Source organism: Corvus kubaryi, unplaced genomic scaffold, assembly GCF_017639235.1.
Source record: "Corvus kubaryi isolate FWS band 111438036 unplaced genomic scaffold, C.kubaryi_AGA036_p1.0 37357, whole genome shotgun sequence".
NCBI lineage: Eukaryota > Metazoa > Chordata > Aves > Passeriformes > Corvidae > Corvus > Corvus kubaryi.
In genome coordinates, this window is record NW_024581117.1 from 15,573,872 (window position 1) to 15,597,594 (window position 23,723).

Sequence of the window (23,723 nt, forward strand, 5' to 3'; positions counted from 1 at the left end):
CTCCTTATAGGTGGTAACCCAGAATATACAATTAGACAGCTCCAAGTTCAGACATTTGCACATCAGAACACATTTCCCACATATATTCCAGCTTCACTTTGACACCAGGCATGGTTAAAACAATGCCTTGTGGTGCCTGAATTGTTTGCCATGTACTTACTCTCTTTCCGGACATCAGCAAGAGCTGCACGGAGTTCCTCTTTAAACACAACTGCTTCCTTGGCAATTTTTTCTCCCTTGTCCAGTAGATTCCAAGTGGCTTCTTCCACAGAAGCAAGCAAGACACGAGCTCTTTTGGAACGGCCTTTTTTCTTACTAGAAGGATTCTGTGGACAGTTCACTAATGTTGTAACCTACATTTAAAACAAACAAAAGAAACAATAATGGTTTAAGTTCTACAGGTGAATTTATATTGTTCTCAAAATAAAAAAATACAATTAAGAAAAAGCAAAGAGATTTCCTCTGCTTTAGAGAAAGACAGGCAAGCTCAGCATAAATACCAAGAATGGGCAAAACTATTGAATTCAATATGACAATTTTACTCAATATGTGTCATCTTCGTGCTCTTCCTTCTGTAGGATCAAAGCAAAGCCAACAGAAATGTCACTGTTCCATTAACCCTGATGCCAACTCCTGCCACAGTTTATTTTAAAGTCTGCTCTTAATAAAATTAAAAAAAATACCAGAGCTCTCTGAGGAGGTTTCAGCAAGGCAGGAATCATGGAACGATTAAGGTAGGAAAAGACCTCCAAAATCAAGTCCAGCTGTCAAGCTAACATTACCAAGTGCACTACTAAATCATGTTCCTAAAAACACCACATCCACTTGTTTTTTGAATCCTTCAGGGAGGGTGACTCCAGCATGTCCCTTGGCAGCCTGTTCCAATGCTTAACACTCCTTTCAGGGAAAGAATTTTTCTTAATATTCAATCTAAACTTTCCTCGGTGCAACTTGCCTAGCACTTGTTACTTGGGAGAAGAGGCCGACCCCCACCTAGCCACAACCTCCTTTCAGGAAGCTGGAGCGAGCAAGAAGGTGCCCCTGAGCCTCCTCTTCTGCAGGCTGAGAGGAGAAAATCATCCAGCTCCCTCCGCTGTTCCTCATAAGACTTGTGCTCCAGCCCTTTCCCCAGCTCCTCTGCCCTTCTCTGGACACATTCCAACACCTCCATGTCCCTCTTGTCATGAGGGGCCCAAAACTGAACACAGGACTCAATGTGTGGCCTCACCATTGCACAATCACCGTCCTGGTCCTGCTGGCCACACCATTTCTGATACAAGCCAGTATTTCACCAGCCTTCTTGGCCACCTGGGCACATGCTGGCTCATGTTCAGCTGCTGCCAACCAACACCCCCCGCCTCCCAGGTTCCTTCTCTCCCCAAGTGCTGAATCTTCCTATACTTCCTGCTTAAGTCTTCCAAGGTATCCCAGAGCAAATACCCAAAATGACTACAAACACCTTTCAAAATGCCTTCTCTTCTTACAAGGGAGTATATCTGGCCACTTCTTACCGTGGCCAGAGCACGGCCAAACTCTTCAGGGTGCTCTCAACATTAAAACTGTACATCAATTTGCCCAGAATTTAGATTTACTGCAGCTTTGTCCAAATCGTATGTTTAACAATCCACTTCAGCATCCATAAAGAACTTATTTTTATAAACCATCCCACTCCACATTCCTCATGATCTGAGTACAGCCTCCACACTCCAACAGAATGTTTCTGAAAGACTATTCTCTAAGGCATTGCTTAAGCTGTTGCACTGAGGAAAGACTCCTGAAACATTTTTGTTAATTGTTATACAGATATTTCAAAGCACACTCTATTTTCATTGAGTTCACTAATGAACTTTTTAATCCTCCTATCCTGTTCTCTCTGCCAGAGCATGGGCAGTACAGTGCTACATGGACCTCAGCTCACCTTCAGATCTTGTCCATGAATTCATGCACTTGAGTGCTTTTCATGAACCATTACTTCTAAACATAACTGACAAATATCCTCTGGGTAACATTTCTATAAACACATCTGTGAAACATAAAAGCCCTGACCCCTATACCATTCCTGTGAAATTTGGGGGGGAAAAAGGACCATCCACTTGACATCAACTGCTTTGGCATGTCACAAGGGAGATGGCAACATAAATAACTCTAGCTAAGGTTGTTAAAGAAGGCTTGGGTATTTTTCTGACTACTGCTCAAAGGAAGAAAATGGAATTATTTATTGCACATAAATCATCCAGCTGGTAGAGAATGCATTGGGAATAAAAATCTTTATATTTTATTTTTACACTCTCTAATGTCAGTTTTAGAACATTTAAGGCGGTTTCAATGATCATATCTTTAAGAATGAGTTTGAGATTACAGGCTGATACTTCCAATAAGAAAGGCATAAAACACCATCAAAAATTAGAAGCAGCCTAAAAAATTTTCAAATAAAAGGTATTTTTTAAGTCTTAAGTATTTACTCACTATTTCACTAGAAAATAATATATTCTACTTCTCATATTTTTACTGTAGAGTTTTTTTTTTTAAATATCATTCTATGTACTGTTCATTCATATGTTGAGGAGGAAAGGAAATAAAATAAATGAAAAAGCATTAAAAAATAATCATTCCTGCAGTTGAACTCTCCTGACTCTAAGACCCTGCATCTTTAGCATCACTATCAGGAAATATTGGAGGCAGCAGCCGATCTCAAATACAATTCAAAATTTGTTAGATAGCTCTTTGCCATGGAGACTGTGGAAAACAGAAAAACTACTGTGAATTCTCTAACACAGATGTAAAAACTTTATCCAATCCTACACAGAAAGAATTGAACCACAGAGGAGCTAATACAGTGTGCCATTGCCAATAGAGCTTGTACTGTAGTGGCAGAATAGACAGTCAAAGTGATACCATTATAAGGAAAAAGAAAAACATATCCCCATTAATCCTGCTGCATTGCCTGGTTATGAACACCCTGTTGCCACGCACAGCAGGTCCCCCAGCCTATCTCTGGTAGGAGCAACACAGTTGTGCTAAAGGCACAAGGGGTTTCTAAGCCATTTTCTAGGCCACATGCCCCCATATATACATACATACATGTATATATACATACACATGCATATATATACACATATACATGTATATATATATATATACACACATATACATACATATATACAAAGCTGAGTCACCCTGCTGTTGCCTGTTATTGCCATTACTTATAAGGCTGAAGGAGTGGGGTTTCTTACGAGGTCATGGTTATCCCAAATACTAAGTTTCCAGGAAACTGTGAAGCAGTTCTTCCAAGGCTATATTCAGTTAAAGGCAGCACTTAGAGGCAATCTTCTAATAGTGCAGTAGTTCAGGAAGCAATGTCTTCGTACCTTGAGCATCAAAATATTTAGTTCACCTTTATCTTAATATACAAATCTTAATATCTTAACATAAAATATATTTTTAAGCATCAATCATAAACCATTCTTTTTTGTTTAAAATGTAGTTCAGTGTAATTAGATGTCAATGCCTAGACATTTAAGAAAAACAAGACGTGAATTCAGTGACGTAATGACAACAGCAGAACCCCTGCCCACTGTTTCAAATCCAAAGTACTGCCCACACAAATAAATACCAACTAGTCCCACTCAGTGTGCAGAAGGTAAACTCACCATAGGTAGAACTAAAACCAACAGCATGTGTTTTCCCTGTGAGCAAATGTCTGTGGTGTGGATGACAGGTAGGGACACAAGCCTTTCATCATAACTGTTTTTCATCCGTGATCCAAGGGACTCCAAAATGCAGGGATGTTTCTAACATTTTGTCAGCTGAACCATGCTAACTCACAACTACCTTTCTTAATATGCCAGATGCATTGATTCAGAACCAGACCGAGAAGCTTTCCTTTCAAAACTAACATCCTCAAAGTACCTGGAATAAAATAAAGGCCACAGACAGAGGGAAACCCCCAGGGTAATTCAGGGGCATTGTTTTATTCCAAGGATAGAGAAGTTGCCAATTCACAGAGGGTTTTACACAAAACAGTTGCCATACTGTTTCCAGAGTTTCATAGTAATCACCACTGTCAACTGCACATTGCAGGGAAAACAGTCAATCCAGCAAGTAATCTGCAGCTATTTCCACAACTACTTCCTACTTACTTCCTAGGCTGGTTTTGCCTTGATTTTTTTCCAATATTGATGCTGTGAACCTAACACTCAGCGTAACTGGCTAGGACAGACTTCAGAGAACCTCAAACACTTCCATTGTTTCTTTCCTGCTACAGCATTACAAGACCATTAAATAAATAAACTACAACAGAAATCTCAAAATAAAGTTAAACTCTGTTCCAAGCATCAGTTGCTAAAATTAACCTGGCAAGAACAACATTTTTATCTGTGACTGGTCTGATTCTTTTTCTAATCACAGATTTGTTTTCATTTATTACCTTTCCAGCCTCTCAATCACCCTTCATTGAGTATTAGCTTTAATCCCTGTTTTTACATTTTCAACATTTTCTGTCGAAGGATCCACTCAAAACATAAGTTTTCCTTCCACAGGTCTGAAACAAGCAAAGCATTAAGCTTAAGAGAGGGAAAAGGCAGTCAAAATTATATTTGCTTAAAACCAAAGCATTTCCAATTGAACAGCCTCAAGCTTTTCAATGGTTTAGAAGAGCTGAGAGGAAACAAAAAAAAAAGGACTTAGATGGTTTCTTTGCTTTATTCTGGAACTGCACTTTTCTTTGTTTTGTCAGGTTTCTTTGATCCTGCAAAACTCAAGCCAAAATTTACTTTTCTTTACCTCCTCTAAAAACACCCCCAGTGTTGCAGCTGCCTGAGCAGTCTGACCTAGTGGTCTACAAGAGGTTTTTTAATGCAGTCTATCAAGACATCTATTCTTACTGCTTTGAAACTAGCTTTGAAACTAATTTTATAACTGATCCACATACTATGCTCCAGCTTGACAACTTCCACAAACCACTGACCTGTTAACCCAGGGGTTTTACACCATCAATCATCCAGGCAAAAAACAAATAAACAAAGGCAGACAAAATGAGAGAGAGGCGACTCAGTTAATAGTAGCTGGAAATGAAATAATGATAAAAAAGAAAAGGTTTCTGAAGAAAATAACCTTCCAGAAAGGAAAAATGAGTAAGGGAGGAAAAGAACAGCAACAACAACAAAAAAAAAACCCACACAAAAAATTTCAAATATGATAATGAACAATTAATAAAAGAAAATAAATTAGGTGAGTTAGGGAGAGGCAAAGCTTCAAATGGGGAAAATACAACTTTTCAAGAATTACTTATTTCATGCATTGGAAATCCATTTGCAGTGTATTCTACATTTAAGCATCTCCTAGATAACACTGTGGAAGAGACTAGCTAGAACATGCAACATTTATTATGACAGACTGGGTGGCAAAGTTGGAAGTGACCAAGTGAATGACAAAATCTGGAAGAAGGCAGATGCCTCTGGAGAGCTCCTGAGCCAGAGTAAAGTACAAATGCAGAAGAGCTGTGGGTGTGACTTTCAGAACAGAGTTCTTAGTTGAAGTTCTTCAGAGTTATTCCCTTCCGTCTATGGTTATCCAGTTTACTTTCTGCAACTCTAAAATACCTGAATTATCAGTGGTTCCAGTAATTTCTCCACTGTAAATGTCTGGATCTGTAGATTCCGAGGATCAATTTTCAGTTTAATGTTTGGCGCTTTTGTTGACATTTCACCTGGGTACAAAACAAGAAAAGTGCAATAAGCCAATATTAACCATGACTACAAGTCTCACTTGTTCTGTCAGAGCCCAGAGACTGTCTATGTGAGTACAGACTTGTTGCATAACAGGCTTACGATTTCAAGAAATTAATTTTTCCAATTCCCTATTTCTAAATTGTGAAAAAAAATTCTGATACTTACATAAACTGTAAAACCATAGACTTAAAGTACATATAACTCCTTATTTTCACTCACAGATTTCTACACTGACCACATGTTTAAACTACAAGAATAATTGCATTAGAATACCACTGAATATAAGTTCTCTAGTAGCCTAAAAAGGAGCTTTAAAGCAAAAATATTAAATTCCATTACTGAATTTATCACAAAACAAAAACATTAATGCTATGTGCACAATATCTGCATCTTACTCCATGTACCAAATTACAGGGGTTATAATAAACACCTTAAGCACAAAAAACATACAGCAGCCCTTAAAATTTCTGGAAATTAATAGCAGGGAAAAGTGAAGCATTTTGTTATTTTATACCCTGCAATAACAAATATTTTCTAAGTGTCGAGACAGAGTAAGTTGAGAAAGCCTATTACTGAATTCAATAAGATGGAAGTAAAGCTAAGCAAGGTCTTTAAAGTGAATATATCATTCATTAGGAACTTGATGAAAAATCTACTGATGTGAATTAATAGTTTTCACTGAGTTCACTGGGCCATGGCTCAGGCCATTAGCCTGAAATGTGTGTGTGTCAACAAAGAATTATAACTGCTTTAGTTGGAATGCAACCGATTACTGTCCCAAAATAAAAGACATTTTAAATTTTGCAGTAACTTAACATCCCATAAAACACAGCTTGGCAAAACCTTTTTAGCCAATAAAGACTTCAAATACACAAATAATGGATATCTGTCCTTTTTAAGCAAGACTTACTACAACCATTGCTGCTGCATAATAAAGTAATAAGGTACTGCAATTGTGCAGGCTGAAGAGATATACTGTCACCTTCCAGTGAACCTAGCATTGATTTAATACAACACAGGAGGTCTAGGGTTTCTATAGCAAGTTGTGTAGAAATGGATCTGGAGAGTTATCCACATTTCACTTACAAGCCAAGATAATATGAGCAATAACTAAAGAATTATGGTATAAAGTAATTTAGGGTTTTGCTATTCTTATTAAATGTTACACAAGCACCAAGTTTTTCTTTTATTACAAACTATACTAGTGGCAGACCTAAGTTCCCACAAATTCAGCTGCATCCAGCCAGGTGATAGCAAATGTAAAGAACTGATTTTTTACTTTTAATTCCAAGCCAAAAGATAAAGAAAAGAGAAACTTGACATCAGACTGACCAGAATAAAACCTTTCCTTCCACAGAAATTAATAATGGAAAGAGAACTCCAGAAACGTCAAAGCAAATTATCTGCCCATGTTTTACACATTTAACATTTAGATGCTTTTAACAAGCACCAAGGAAATAAAATTTGAGACTCCCAAAATTGGAAGCGTCAGTGGTTCTTTCTGCCCAATACTAATAATTTGCTCTCAAAGCCACTAAGGTCTGTCATTCTCACACTTGCTGCCCTCAGTGAGCTTCAGTCCCAAAGCACATTGCCATTTACCTGCTCCCAACACCACAGTGCCTGCACCTCTGGCTGCCCTGCAGTGCTGCAAACACTGGCTCCTGGCTGTGCCTGTTGGTGCAGTCTGTGAACACACAGCAGAGAAGCTCCTGCAGTGCTTTTGCTGTGTCTACCCCTGATTCAAAAAGCCTTTTAATTCCACAAGATATTGGCCTCCAGCTTCACTGGGATTGCATCAAAGCACATCATTTCGCACTCTGGAAAAGACAGACCCTTTTTTACCATCTGCACTTCACTGGTTTTCTAAATCTTTGGCCAGTATTTCAGTGAATCTGCTTTTTATTCACTTTAGAAAAAATAAATCTTTATGATGTTGCTGGTTACCAACCCTTATCTTTGACGTTTTCACAAGTCTCCCAAAATACGGGCACTTGTTGAAATCCATCACAACAGTTGCAAACAGATGGTATCAATTGTGCTGTGAATTTTTTTCCAGTCAAACATACATCAGTTGCAAGGGGACAGGTAAACCAGATGGAGACAGCCCTTTGTGCTTCTACTAAGATCTAAAGAAATTGCTAGATGACTCAGGTTATTCTTTTGCAGATACCCTCATGCTTTAACCTTGCAGTGGCTTCCTCTCAATTCCTAGATAGGAGGGTGTCAGCAACTGCTTTACTCAAAATGGAGAAATAAAACCTTCGCTGCTTGCTCTCCATTCTCACAGCACAATTTTGTATGCTGCACGTTATCTGCAGTAATCAGGCCTTTTCCAAATTTTGGCAGATAAACATGCAGCTTTAATTAAAGTCAATTCCTGTTTCTAGAGGATCACTGTGACCAGAATCCCACCACAGAGCACTCTCAAATTGTTACAAGTTGTTACAAATCCAACGCCATTTGTGAATCCATGTGTCATGACTTTCTGGGTTGTTCTGTGTTTTTGCTTGTTTGTTTCTTACCCTTAGCATATTGTCTAACATCAGCGTTTTTATTCTTTGTTCGAGCCCTGAGTTCAAAAGCCAGTCAAGCCAATAATAGCTTTTAGCCTTGAGTCAGGCCCATAACGAAACATCAACTGAAAGTCAATTGCAAAAAATACTGTCTCTGAAAATTTCAATTATATTCTAAGGTATAAATAACTCACTTAAAGGCTCACTTGCTGATTCCAGCAATATTTTTTAAGTAAAATTCTAATGCTTCCCAAAACTTCCTTAAAGCAGGCAAAAGATGAAAATAGTTTTGCAAGCCAATGCAGTGAAAACGACAAGATCTTAAATTAGTTTGATACTCTGACTACATATTTGTAGCTTACCAGGTTCTCCTTACTGCTAGATACCATACTGGTTAATCAACACTTAAATTGGATTCTTTAATTTTTTTTTTTTAATTAAGGCAAGGATAAGAGGTGATAGAAAGAAAAATACACACATAGTAAAAATCATCCTGGGATTTTCTCTGGCATTTCCACTTAGTTAGTAAGCGAACCTCTGTCCTTCCAGATAATATTCATTAAGATGACAAAATCTGATGTTTGCCTCAGGAAGAAAATTAAAATCAACAGTCCACCTTCATTTTCTTTTTTATTTTTTTATGCATTTGTCTACTTCAATATAACATCCCCCTAATTACAGCAGGGGCTTTGACTGCAAGACATTTTGGTAAAAGGCTGTATAACCTCACACTCAGTTAGATTAACCTTTACAGGAGGCATTCTCAGCACTGTACACCAGCAGCTCTTACAACACTTAGGATGTTAAGCATGTGTTACCAGATACAGTTGTGTCCCAGAACAGCCAGAAAAGCAACCACCTGCACATTCCTACCAAGTGTTGCCAACCTCAAGATAATGAAAATTTTGTCTTTTCGTCAGATGTCCGAACTACTGAGTCTTTTGGTGTAAGAAGAAAAAGATACTGGAAAAACAGCTGAGGTCTATATCCGTCTGCAATGCAATGTGAACACAGTACCTGCAGCTTCTAAACTATCTATAAGTACACTGTACACAGACATAAACTAGTAAGTGTCAGAAAGCAGAGCCAAAGACATTCTGCATAAATTAGAAAACCTTTACTTTAGAATCCATTTCCTGCTAGATTGTTAGAAAGCCAACAGTGTATCACTCACCTATCCTAGAAAATATATGGTCCATATTCAGCACTAAAGCAATTGTCTATGTAATTTTCTTGTGTTAGGAACTTCAGTGCAACTGCTTTGGCTCACTGTTGGGCTTCTGAGGCATCTGCAAGGGACTGCCTGACAAGCTCTCCAGTGTATTTCAGGATGACTGACAGGACACAGTGGCTGCTGGAGGGGCGGCAGGGGGATGGGCATCCTTAAAGCTATATAGTAGAGCATAAGCATGTCCAAAAAATTTAGAGTTTAAAATGTTTTGAACAATTAGATGACATGAAGCATGAAATTACTTATACTTCTAGTGATTATTCTTGGAATTTTCAGCTCAGCAACTGTTTTGCCATGCATTCTGATTGTATGCCAGCTTCAGTCTGGAGGCAATGACTCACACTCAGACTCCTGAACTGGACAGCAAAGGGATTCATAAGGCTCTCATCCAGGAACTTGGCACCAAATTTGTTTTCTCTGTTGTTTTTTTCTATTGTATGGTACTCTACAATGACATAAAATATACTATCCTAGCAATTTCAGAAAATGCAAAGGCCTATTGCCTTCTAAAAAATGATGTTAAAAAAAGTAGTCAGGATTTGTATTTTTTACCACGATACACATGGACAGGGCACCTGAGGATTTCCAAGATATGAACCATTGCTGAGAACATGTAATAGAGTTTTTTTATTATTTGTTCTTAATTTCAGTATTTCCTATACAGCTTCACTAATTGGTACCAACATCACTCTGGCAATAAAATTTGTTAGCCTTTTTGCTACGGAGCCAATACAGCGAGTGCAAATCAGACTTCATAGAAACCACAAAAACAACTACTGCATTTTTCTTTAATCCTCTAGCTGACACATGAAATAAGATATTCAGGATGCTAAAATGTTCCAGCTTAGGCAAAGTCCATGCTGTTGTACTGCAAACAGAGGACCTCCTGTACTTTGTAGGCCAGAGCATGCTCTGGAATGGAGCAACATCTCCGACACCTGGGAAGGATCTGGCCCATTTAACACCAGGGAAAACCTATAACACACCTGCTAAATTATTTACATTTCCAGACAAAGTCAGGCTACTCTCTAACCATCTCAGATTTCATCACTTCTTACCACTAGCAACAAGAAACATGTCCATTAATGCACAGACTTCACAAAGGACAGCTGGAGAAGGTGGCAAGATTCAGACCCATTAATTTAATAACATTTATTTACTGAAAGCTGCTTTATTTAAACAGGCTTTGCATTTAGGTGTAGGCTTGCAATGAAGTAACTGGAAGATTTTTTTAATCTCAGCTCTAAAAATTAAAACCAAAAAACCACAGCAATTCTTTTTACATTTCCTTTCAGTTCTGTCTGTGCTTACTTTCTCCCTAGAGCATTTTTTCAATCCACATCTGAAGAGCAGTTAAAATTCCCAAGAACTTAAGATTTCCACCAAGTTCTTCAACATAGTTCTCAGCTTAAACAATGTCACACATCCTACCATACAATCAATCTACCAAGGAAAAGAAAACAGCCTAAGCCTAGTTCTTTATGGATATTGGAGAACCCCCATGGCAAGCAATGGTTCATGACTAACCTAGTGGCATGAAAAGGTTTAACTAAGGTTTATGAAAAAAACCTTTTGAGGTGGGGTAAAGCATTACACCTCAACGAACTTGTCTCATGAAAACTTTCTTATATCTAGTGAGATAAAAAACTGAGATTTTTCCAAGGTTTATAACATTCAGAACAAGCTCTCTTCTCCTTGTTTAGTAATCATGTTTACTTTTCCTACCATGTTTTCTATCAAAGCACTGTTTCAAGCAGAGGTTGTATTCTGGTATCACATAAGGAAACAGAATCACAGAGGAAAAATGATTTACTCAAGATCACAGAGAATGCCAGTGGCAGAGTACTGGAATAAAACTGTAATAGACACTGAAGCACCTTACTCACACTTTCTTTAACTGAGGCCAAAAAGCAGGCTGAGGAGAGTAAAACATTTTCAGAAACTATTTACACTATAAATCTACAGAACACAATCTTTTCTTCCATACTCCTATGTCAAGGGTTCGCTGATACTAGTATTGCTTATTCCTAGGAAGGTCAGAAATCTCCCTTAAACATCCTATCAGAATCCTTCCTTTGGTGAATGCACACAATTCCAGCCAGCTGCGACACCAACAAATTCCAGGAGATGTTCCAGCAGAAGTGTGAATCCTACAGGCTGAGCAGCTCCACAGCTTTTGGCTTTGTACTGGCATGCTGGACTGTTTCTCAACCAACAGCTATCCAAAAAATGTATGACTGTCCTGAGCCTACAGCCACTGCAAGAAAAAACTTCCACAGTGAAGTAGAACATGGAAACTTGTGACCCTGACAGTATTTCACTACATTACCAGTAAACTAAATAATTTCACTCATCAGTGGAGTTCTATTAGATATATACCATTATGGGTGACAGCAGCATTAAAATAATACTGCTTAGGCTAGAAATACTTTAAGAATGTTATGTTTGTAACATTTCTTCCATGTACATTTTTTCAGGTACTGGAGTTTCTGGTCTCAATATTAGAGTTCTAATATTTAAGGAAATTTAAAGGCATTTACTTTAAAAACAAACAAACAAAAAAAAAAAAACCCACACAAAAGAAAGTGGAGTGACATTAGATGGCAGCATTTCACTAAAAAAAAAAAAAAAAAAATCCATTAATACTTTTTGGACCGATTTTAAATTTTTGAAAAAGAAACCAAAATCCTTTCACATGAGTCTCAGTGCTATTTTCACTGCATGCAGTTTGAGCCCAGAACAACAACTCCTGTCTATTTAAGTGGCACACAGTTCTTACACGGATGGCTATCTGAAGAAGGTTAAGAAGGTCTGGCTCCAAGCCCTCCCTTTTGTTATCACATTTAAAGTGTTCCTATCTCTGTTCAGAACCAGAGACTCTGTTCAAACAAAGTTCGAGTTGACCTTCCACTAAAAATAGGGTATTGTTCAACTCATTAAAATAACAGACAACAAAAATTCCACTATGTGCTACTGAAAGGGCTTAAATTTTACTTACGTTAAATGCAATTCCCCATTTCCCCTTTTTGTTCCTTGCTGACAGTTATCTATTACAACATTACACTCTGGTTTTTGCTTAAAAAATGTCTGTCTCAGCTGCAGTGAGGTAAAAAACGGGGTTCTTTCTTCTCTTTGCAGAGCTGCTACTGATTTTGCCAACAGATTTGGTTGTTTCATACCCATGCACTACCCCTGGATGCTTCACCATCATGTACCATTTTATGTAACTGTTTTCAAATTGATATAAAGGTTTGCATTATTTGTTTTGTCCAGTGATCTAAATAGTGTTTTAGGATTCTGGAATAGTATTCTTCTTCCCCACTGCTTACAGACATGCCCAAAACAACCCCAAAATTAAGGGTAGCAAATGTGACTGATACTTTTATATATAGATATAAATATAAATAAAATGTGTTGACTCTGAGATATGCATGAAAATAAAAGTGATTCTTAGAAACTGCCTCACTTTGGATGCTAGCAAGCAGCTTCCTAGCACATACAAAAGCACAATCTAACGAAAAGGGACAGAAAACAGTATTTAAGCAAAGCCACAATCCCACCATGCCATGCCTGCAAACATAGAGAGACCTCAACATGGAGATTAATTCCTCCAGTGGGCTTCCCAGTGCTGCACAGCACCCTATTTATTAACTCATGCAACCAGTTTCAAATCACACCATGGCTCAGCAAAAAAACCCCTAGACAGCTGATAGAGCACTTCTGGTCAAAGAGCTTCAGAAATAAAGCCTAAGGACATTCCAGCCCATTCTAACCTCCGCTTACATTCCAACTCAAAGCAATCTGGCTGAAGAGCAACCATAAGGAAAAAAACCAAAACCAACCAAACTTTGTTCCAAGGTGAATTAATTTCCCAACATTAATCAATGGATTTGAACTAGGCAAAAAGAGTAAGAATTCATTATGGTTTTTTCCTGCATGCCTGTCACGAGGCCTAATTCTTTGCTGTTGGGTACCTTTGGGGCTTCACTAGGTCTGAACACGGCTCCTGCCTTTGATTTTACTTAATAGAAAAGTGTGCCAGAAGGGTTTTGAAATATGCAGAATGCTACACTGAATATAACAGCCCTCCTTTAGCCCTCTATTATAATAAATCTTTTATCTTTAGAAAATTTTTCAAATGGTATAATATTGTGCAGTAAGTCATTATTTTCACACTGAGGTGTGATAAACATACATTTACACAAAACTTCCTTCAGTTACGTGCAACATCCAGCAAAGTACTAGGAGGTAAACTAAACTTTTTAAAATAATAGCATCCATGCAACATTTTACTCTTCCTCTTCCAATATTCCAAAATGGCTTCTCATATTTGGAAAATATGCAAACACACTGCACAACTTCGGCTACTGGCTTAAAGTGATAAGACCATGATGATTTAAAATATTCAGAATTTTTTTTTAATATTCAGATATTTTAAATCATGTTTAAAAGTTCATTTTTCAGAAAGTTGGCTAAGAAACCCAGCCTGTTAACTTTTCTTAAACTTTTGAAGTGATTATTTTTTTAAGCAGCTATAGTTCCATTTATAGCTTCATGTACTTCCACTAAGAGGAAAATTGCCTAGATTCTTCTTCAATCTTACCTTTTGAATCACGACTCTAACTAAACGAGTTCCTAGAAACAGCTCTGTGAAGAACTCCTCTTGATGCAGCTGGACTCCACGGGCACCAACAGCAAGGCTGCAAACGGCTGCCTGTCAGTCCCAGTTTGTAAGAAACAAAATGGGAGGGCAGCACTCAACTGGAACTCCTCCCAAAGTGGCAATGCCTGACTTCACTGACAACTTGCTACTGAAAACACCACTTGAGAGACACCCAAGCCCATTCCCAGCCTTGCAAACTAGGTTTGACACAGGGCTTTTAGAACCTAGATCAGGCACCAGGGAAGCCAGTGGCAAAGTCTCCTTAAAAATCAGTGAGGTTTAGGCTGAACATCAGAAGGGAAAGGGGAAGAAGGAAAGCAAAGGCCATTACTGTAAATCCCCACTCAAATATAGATGCAGTGTACATCTCCTCCATTTGCCTTCACAAAACACTCAAAACACACTTCCGGACTGATAATCCCACATTTGTAAGATTTTCCACCAACGCAGCCAGTTAAAAAATGGATATGAGTGAAGTTTGGCTAATCTGCTAACATAGAAACTAGAGTATCCTGAAGTGCAGTTTACAATACACGTAGAACAAGAAAACCGTCCTAAAACTCCCAAAAGGCAGAGGCTGCTCAATATTTGCATCTATTCTGCTAAAGACTGAAGGTCTTAAATCATTCAGTCTGAAAATTTGAACGAGGTCCACGTGTCAGGCTGAATTTTCATTTTGGAAAATTTCAACCAAAGCAGTTCGGCTATTTTTAGTTGATTTAGAGGTTAAAAGGGCACAGACAGCCTAAAGGTTGAGGTAACCTAACACAACCTAACAGCACTGTGGAGACTCAACAAGGAATAAGGGAAAAACCCCCAAACCTAAGGAAGGAGCACATACTGTGACTACACAGAAGAGAGAAGAAAAATGTCTTGGACATACATAACAGACAGTACTGAAACAGTTGCAAGGAACGGGGAAGAAAAAAAAATCAATCACATTTAAGCCCTGTCATGCAATGGCCAACTGATTTCAATAGTGTCTTCTGCACTTAAAGATGCATAGAAGGAATGCAGCAAAAAGGATTATGGATGCAAAAGCATCAAATATTATTCATATAAACTAAGCAGACTTTCCTAGGTTATACAGTGATTTATTATGGGGAAATGTACTTGGTACTGCCATATTAAGCTTACAATTTTATTCATAATTCATTCCTCTCAGGTTTATATTTGAAACTTTAACCCTGAAAAAAAGTCCTTTTCTCACCTGCCACTCGTTAATTTAGAAGACATTAACAACAACAGATAAGAAAGCTGCTGGAGTAAAATTAAATTTTCTGAGTACTATATTAAAAACTATATCACACAATGCAAGTATGAATCTCACCATCTGCAGTTAGTACTTCTCAGCTCTCTCATTTACCTCATGAATGTTATTTGAAAAAAACCAAAATGCAATTCACTTCACTGCAAAGTTCAATATAGACAAGTGGAGTTATGTAAATGATCCCTATTACACTTTTTAAATAATTAGATCTCTGTAACTGCATCAGTGTTTTACCTATTAAGCAAATTACTCCTCTTTTTGTCCCATCATTTTGAGTTATCAAATGAAGATTCAGCTGCTTAAGGTAAGCACCTAGTACCATTTTACATACTGTAGAATCCACCATAAAAGCCTCTTGGACATCCCAGGTCTCCCACAGCCTTCAACCACATATGCAAGGGCTGGACGTGAGGATGCTTTAAAAGGCCAAAAGGGCCTAAAATGGTGCCAGACACCTATGTTCAGGCACCTCTCACAACTGGAGAGACAACTCTTTCCAATTCCTGGTGCTTATTAAGAGGGATTACTTCAAAAGCTGGGTTACCTTCAGGGCAGCTGTCAAAATTGGCAGGGTTTGAACAAGGCTCTTGCCATCCCAGACCAGTAAAAATAAGCACCTTCTTACAAAAGACCTTGAAAGCATTTTCAAGTGTTGCTGAGGCAGCTGCTAGCAAGGCTGAGAGGAGAGTTCGTACTAACATGCCAGAAACGGGGCAGCAGGAGCAACTACATTCATTTCCCTGGCAAGATGAACGAAAGCAGAAGGCACTACACTAGAAGAGACCTCCCAAAACCCCTGTACAAAATTTGGTTTTGCCTACTTACATGCTCATACCATTCATGCCACAGAAGTCAGTTTGAAATGCTGAAAGCTCTGAGCAAAAGACAGCCAGGTCCAGGATACACCAGAGTATCCAGAAACGCCTCTCTGAGCCGCATTCTCTCCTCAGCGATGGGGGGACACTGATACGCCTTTTTGCCCCGAGATCCTCCTCAGTTTCTACACTAAAGGGGCCGCCTGCCTCATCAACCTGCTGAAGACACATGCACTTGCTTTCCAACACGCCCTGTTCCCACTTCCCTTCGCTCCTTCTCCTCCCCACAGGACACAGGTGCTTTTCCCTCATTCCTTGGGGCGGGCTCGGCAGCACACCCAGACCACGGCCTGACCTGAGGGGGAAAGCGCGCGACCCTGAGAGGCGGGCTTGACCTGAGCGGAGGCGTCTGACCTGTGGGGGCCCGGGCGTAACCCTGACTTTAGGGGAGGGGTCCTGACCTGAGGGGACGCGAAGGGAGGGGTCTGACCTTAGGAGAGGGGCCGGACGGGTCCGACCTGTGGGGACCCGAGGAGGACCGGACACGACGGGAGGGGTCGCATGTGAGGAGGGGCCAGCCCCTGCCCCGCGCTGAGGGGACCGGCCCGCTGCTCTCCCTTAGCCCCGTGACAGGTAGTTCAGGGAGGGAACCTGAGCACTAAGCCTATTTGTTGGGGTTGATTTAAAATCATTTTATGTCAGTGTTCACGTATCCTCCCTTCTGACATACCCTATTTTTTGGTTAGTAGGTTGTTCCAGTCCTCCATTATTCCCCCTCCAGTGGGTTCACCAGACAAGGTTCTGCTTTTTTATGTTCTGCTGTAAGACTGGGTAGGATTTTGCAGCTGTAAATGGGAGCTAGACCCATTCAGACACTGCATTTCTGGCAACCACGTTGAAAACTGAAACAGATAAGGTACCCATAAAAACAAAGCAAATTTTAAATCCAACAAAGTATCCGTATCTGCATGGGATGAAGATAATCCCAGTCTTGGCCAGTGATCATCCAGGTAAGGAACCTGGCTGGTTCACATTTCTGCGTCTCATGTACCTTGGGATTTCATTCCCACAGGAGGCAAATCAAAAATTCGTAACTGGTGAGTGGCTAAATCTAGCTCCAGAATGGCATCAGGGCACGGACAGACTGTCTGAGACCAGTCATGGGACCTTACACTCAGCCCTGTGCCCACCAGTATAGATGTCATCGTATTTTCTTAAATTAATTAGATTAAAATAAGCCAAAGAAAATTTTATCATCAGATTCTTTAACAAAATTTCACTCTCCTGCAATAACTTTTGATATTAGCTGTCACTTGAAACAGTTCAGAAATAAATCTATTTTTTTTACAGAGAGCACATTCCAGTATTTTGACTCTCCATTTGCCTTCAGCTATTATCTGTAAGTAAATCCAGTAATTAGTAATTTCTTTCTATTTTCAGTTGTTTACAAATTTATTTATTTCTAATGGAAACATTAAGTTAATATATTTCACATTTGTACCTTATTATTTAATCAAGCTTGTCAAAACTATATTGAATCCATAAGACATGGTTTTATACAAACAATAAATAATGTTATTTAAAGGTATGACTCTTGAAAAACAGCCTGCTTACCAGGCACTAATAACCCACTCCTACTGAGAAACCATGCAGTATGAAATTAGCCATTTGGGAGCTTAAATTGCAAAATGTTATATCACTGAAAGTGTCAGAAATGAAACAGCAGTGCCTGAAGTTCATAAACTTGTGCTTAGCTCTTCTTGGGATTTACACAAATCTCAAGACCTCCACTGCTCCATTCCAAAACTATCTTCTGGAATTTTCACCAGGAATATTTTTCTTGAGTAGGAAGTATAGGCTGTTAAGGTGAGAATAACCAAAGACTAAAAAGGATTATTTATGAAGATCCCAAGGTTCTCAGACAATTCAACAAAAGCACACTATCACTGTTTCTCCATGTGCAGCCCATCAGTGACAGAAATCAGCGCCAACATACACCTATAAAAAAATCAAACTTTCAACCATGAGTCCTAATACTGTACACCACAGATTTCTGCACAAATACAATGCTAACAGAAGGTGTGTAATTAGTACATCTTTAATATTGTAAAATAACATATCTGTAGTAGCTCGATTCAAAAAAAGGGGACATTGAACTGAGAGACCCATGGTAAATTGCCTCTGAAGGATAATTAAAGTTGGTTTTATTCTATTTGTTACCGAGTTTTAGCTTTCCTTCATTCAAGGTCTTCCAATTCAAAATGTACAAAGTATTTAATTTTCAAGAATTGGGAAGGTTTATTGCTGTGATCTATCTCTGAGGCATAATAGCAACTAAAGTGGTCATTTACCCAGGATAGTTGCAACCAGCCAATACTACAAACAGATTTAAAGTTTACACACAGATGGGACTAAGCCAACCACTAACCAACAGAGATTTTCTGATGAAGGGTATTTTTCATAATTGACCACTATCTGATTTAGTTTCTAAAGCTTCTGCTAGTTGCAGGTACTAACACAAGGCGCACCTGCTGACTCTGCCTAATATCATAATTCCTCTCTGTAGTGACAGTGTGAAAATATAGCCTGTAAAACTCAGCAAAATCACAGTTTTTAATCACAACTATTTAAAACAGACTGCATATATTATTTTTATGGGGGGGAAAAAACCCAACAAAGTGGAAAATATGATTAAATGAAAAATAAATTAAACAAAAAATCATGTATTTTAAGATTTGAAGCATACAAAAGGTGAGTAAATCAGGGTCTCCATATCCACGCAGATCTCTGTGCTCAGAACAGGGACAAAAGTCAAGCAATACAGAATGGGAGTCAGAAGCACATTTTACTTTCACACAGGTGCTAAGAATGTTACTCTTTATGATGTTGCTGATGCATTATGAAAGCCAAGTCTCATTAATAAACCTATCATGAGGGTATTTTTGGCCCAGAGGAGCATTTTCGTAAGATATTCAGCATCACTGAATTTTGAAAGCATATTTTAACTTCTGTTTTCATAAAAATGTAGGAAATGTGTGGGTAAACCAGTTGCAAATAGGAACATGCTTTTTGTTTAAAACCCAGTAAATTTGGTAAAAATATATTAAGGAAAAAGGTTCCAATCCAGTAGCACACGTGTGCCTAAATTTGCTAAGATTATTTATTAAAAATAAGAATGCAACAAAACATTTGGCTGCACTGACACCTACAACATTCAGTGATATAATTTGATAATCTTGTAACACTGAGCCTGTAATTTCATTAAAATTTAAGTAGAACTAATAGCATTTTTCCAAAAACGATCTATTACTGAACATATGAGAGGATTAGAGGCAAAAGCAGATTCTACAGTCTGTTCACTTTAAGAGCCACGTTTTCAATAGTAAAATGAAAGCTTCAGGATAAAATTGTATGCCTCTTTTTGCATATGCATGGCTGTTTAGACACCTTAATTAATATTTAGCTGCATAAGCAGGATTAGCAAACAGTCCATGTTTATTCACACACTTGTGTTGACAGATGTCATGCTGCTTTCATTTAAAATGTTGCTTTAAATAAGTTGATTAAGCATCTGCAAGCAGAGCCAGACAGATGCACAGGAAGCTGCAGCTGTTTGCCTTCAATGAACACATCAGTACAAAGCATCAGCACTTTCCCAACATTACCTTGCCAGCAGCCTCAAATCCTTGAGCAGAAAGGACCAGCAGTAGAACAACACTTTGGTTTACCTAACTAGCAGAAAATTTTATTGTTCTTCTAGATAATGTTCATAAAAAATACCATGGGACACCAATTAATTTCATGGAAGGTGCCCAGTAGCTATTATATCACAACAAATGTTGTCATCATCGACAAGCAAACAAGGGAAAGTTTGACATGTCCTAACTAAATGAATGAAGCCACTTTTGATTCTCTACCTGAAACTTGTTCCCAAATCCATTCTTAGGTATTCACGGAATGGGAAATTCTAGCCATACAGAATTTTCTATAGTAAATTCTTGTTTTCATTGTCTGTATGCTTTCAGCTTCATTAAATGATCTACCAAGCTAATAGAGAAAGAGGAGGAATACAGAAGAAATGTACTTCAGTATGCAGTATTAGTTTTCCTACTGTTAATTATTAGTTTTTTCAGGGAGAAAATATGAAATTCTGTAGTTTTAGTGGTGCAAGCATTATCTGTTGTAATACACAGTTTATGTTGGAGCCATTATTTCATTCACATTCTTCAAGGGAGATGTAAAATTTGCTCTTGAATATTCTAAGTTATGCATAGGCACAAAGTTGCCGTTCTACCAACATGGCTGTAAATATTTGTTAGCTTAGGCAGGATCAAATCTATTTTTTCTGTTGCAGGCATCATAGATTGCTAACAGGAATAAACGCTGAAACTATTGAATTTGTAAAAGTGATAGAGATGGATTAAATAAAAGGCCACAGAGCAAATGGTGGAGAAGGGATGGAACAAGCATTACAAAATTGACATTGCACTTAAGGTCAACAAAGACAAGAAACCTGAAGGACTGAAGTGCTTGGGGCTCAGTCCTGTATTTCTAAAGATTTCCTTGTGCATTTTTGCTAGTGGTCAGTTAATCTGTCCATGTGCTATTGAAGATTCTTCAGTATCTGTCCTCTTTACCTGAAGAAATTAAAAACATGTAAAAATGTAGACAATTCTATCCTAGCACCTTTAACAGTCCTAGACCAGACTGACCTCTGTTACCTATTCCAGTGTCAAGATCTTGCTAGTTTTAAGTGATTAAGAAATAAAACTTTTAAGATTCCTTTGGGAGATAAATTTACTTTCAAAATACACTTTTTCCAGTAGCACTCTGCATTCTGTCCCTAATCCCTTTTGTCACTGCTCCTCTGCGAGGATTGATACATCAAAGAGCTGCTCTTTCTGCACCTGGTCCCCGCACACTCATTCTGCTCTGCACTTGCAGCTTGCGCTGAGAACACTGGAGGTCACTCCAGCATTGCTCAATCAACGACTTCCTCCAAAGAGACAGACGCCGAGTTTCTCTCTCAGTGTTCAATTGAATGGAGTTGGTTAAATATAACACTGTGTGCCTGTCAAACAACTCTCGGCCACCTCGGGATTTATGTTTTACTGAAATTGCACATTTTATCTCGAGTCCTACATGAACACAAAGCAATTATTGTTTAAAGAAAAAAAAAGTTTTTCCTTAGTTCTGCTAGGAAATAGGAAACTATTTCAGAGCTGTAAGGCTCTGAAATTCAGAACATCGAAGTTAGACATTGCAAACTGTGAGACAAAAGGAGCACAGTCTATTTCAAGGCTTCAGTGGTTCAGGATGTTGCATGTGTGGTTTGACTGTTCACTGCAACCTGGCAGAAGCCCATGGGCCTGGAATGGTTGGGCTCTAGGCTTTCACCTTCCAACAAGATCTGGTGGAGAAAATGGAACTGGAGTGCTCCCTCAAGCTCCAGATCCCAACCCTCAGCGGTTTCACAGGTGGATTGGTTATTCCTGTGTAGGCATCAGCCATTCAGAGGTTTCCAGGTGGATAATACACAAATGACCCCTCCGTCTGTGTCACGACACAAAACTCTGTGTAAGTATCCGGTGCTCCAAAGGACACTGCACCAGAACCCAGAGAAGCCAGGCCAGACCCGTGTCTCTTCACCAACAAACACGATCTGACAGTCTTCCTTTCTTTAAGAATTTCCCATCAGCCATAACGTGGTGCACTGAAAGCACTCTGAAAAGTATAGCAACACCTGGTGCTTTCCAATGTCCGTCTGTCCTCTACATTCCCCGGGTCAGGTTCCAGAGGAAAGTCCTAACAGACGACTTTCATAAGCCTATTTTAAGACCATTACTAATCCAGCAATATTTTTGGTGCTGAGGCAAGTTGAACAATTATTAAGAATGCTTCTTGATCATACCCAAAAAAAAAAAAAAAAAGGAGGGAGGGAAGCAGAGTCATCAATATCACTCCAGCTACTTAAAACAAAAAAATAAAACAAAAGCTCTGACTATAGGAATGAAAAATCAGGTTAAATTATTATTTTTACCCATTGCAGCACAGGTAGAAAGTCAGGTGAAATTTAATTTCCACTGTACTACTGCTGGCACAATTAACTGTTGCTAAGGTTAAAAAAAAATTATCTACAGCGAATTTAAATACATATAAAAGTCATATGATAGAGACATTTTGTAATAACTGAAAGAAAGAGTAAAACCAGGAAAAATACTAACGCACTGGAGAAGCTAATGCAACACCTAATGGTTACTGTCTCCTGTAGTAGCTCCTGGCTGCCTCCTCACTGTCAGACTCAGCTGTACAGGTTTAATTCGCAGGAGCAGACACGGCCTCTGTGCTTCAGGCCGAAAATCGCTCAAGCGTGCATTGCCCTTTACTCCTCCTGCACCGGCGCCGCCGGGGCGCGGCCGCCATTGCTGCGGGGGGCAGGGGCGGCGCCCATTGGCTACGCGGGGCCGGGGCGGGGCTTGCGGCAGCCGGAACGCGCTATAAGGCGGCAGCCCGGGGTGGGGACATGTGTCAGCAGCGATGGCCGAGTGGTTAAGGCGTTGGACTTGAAATCCAATGGGGTCTCCCCGCGCAGGTTCGAACCCTGCTCGCTGCGGCCCGGAGGGCTTACACTTTTCTTTTCTTGGCCCTATCCTATTCCTTGTCGTGGGTAAGTTTTACTACTCGCGTCTCCTCTTTTGGCTACAGCCCTCCGCAGCAGCAAGAGCGATTATGTGGGATGGCACCAAATGGGGCAGGTTGGAAAGGATACAGTGGATCACCTGCTTGTGCAGGGTGACCCCAGAGCCCATGGCACAGGATCACATCCAGATGGCTCTGGAATATCCCCCGTGAGGGAGACTCTACAGCCTCTCGGGGGGGGCTGTTCCAGTGCTCAGTGACTGCACAGGAAAGAAGCTCTTCCTCACGTTCAGGTGGAAATTTCTGTGCATCAGTTTCTGGCCATTGCCTCTTCTCCCATTGCTGTGCACCAGGGAGCAGAGTCTGGCTCCACCCTCTTGACACCCCTCCCTTAGATATTTATACACATTAAAGAGGTCCCCTCTCAGCCATCTCTTCTTGACACTGAACAGGCCCAGCTCCCTCAGCCTTTTCTCATGAGAGATGCTCCAGTCCCTTCATCATCTTTGTTGCCCTATGCTATTTATCCTATTGCAACTCATCAGGCCATGCCTACCTGCCCCTCCCCCTACCCTGGCCAGAAAGAACAGTAGTATCAAAGCAGCAAAAGGTCCCAGAGCAAGTTTCTGGCATTGCACCTACAGCCAGTGATAAGAGCCCTCGATGGAGGTGAGAGAAGAGCACCAGGGATTCCGTGTTCTTTTAACAGCTCACCTTCCAGGCCTGTAGATGGGACAGGCAGTATCCAACTGCAAAGCTCAGGATTCATCCAATGGCTTACACACAGTGTCCTGCTTTGCCTAAAGGACTATTGTTCTGCCTCATCCTACAGCTGATACAAAATAAACTAAACGCTGTCA

General features: G+C 39.5%; 1 protein-coding gene and 1 non-coding gene across 4 annotated transcripts in view; one reads left to right on the top strand and one right to left on the bottom strand.

The window, feature by feature from the left end:
* Positions 1-16,511, bottom strand: part of CTNNA3 (catenin alpha 3) — a 432,189-nt gene extending 415,678 nt beyond the window's left edge. Inside the window, exons 1-3 of one of the 3 annotated variants that reach the window (XM_042033401.1) lie at positions 16,235-16,511; positions 5,601-5,707; positions 161-353 (exon numbers count right to left, since the gene is read on the bottom strand). In XM_042033401.1, the coding sequence (XP_041889335.1) occupies positions 161-353; positions 5,601-5,702 (295 nt within the window). In that variant the 5' untranslated portion in view covers positions 5,703-5,707; positions 16,235-16,511. Of the gene's footprint in view, positions 1-160; positions 354-5,600; positions 5,708-9,419; positions 9,545-14,079; positions 14,182-16,234 lie in introns of those variants that run through there. The other 2 variants (XM_042033400.1, XM_042033398.1) reach the window with 2 other exon arrangements.
* A 6,244-nt stretch (positions 16,512-22,755) lies between these two features.
* On the top strand, positions 22,756-22,837 carry TRNAS-UGA. Its single transcript has one exon. It is a non-coding gene; the product is annotated as a tRNA-Ser (tRNA).
* The last annotated feature ends 886 nt before the right edge of the window (positions 22,838-23,723 follow it).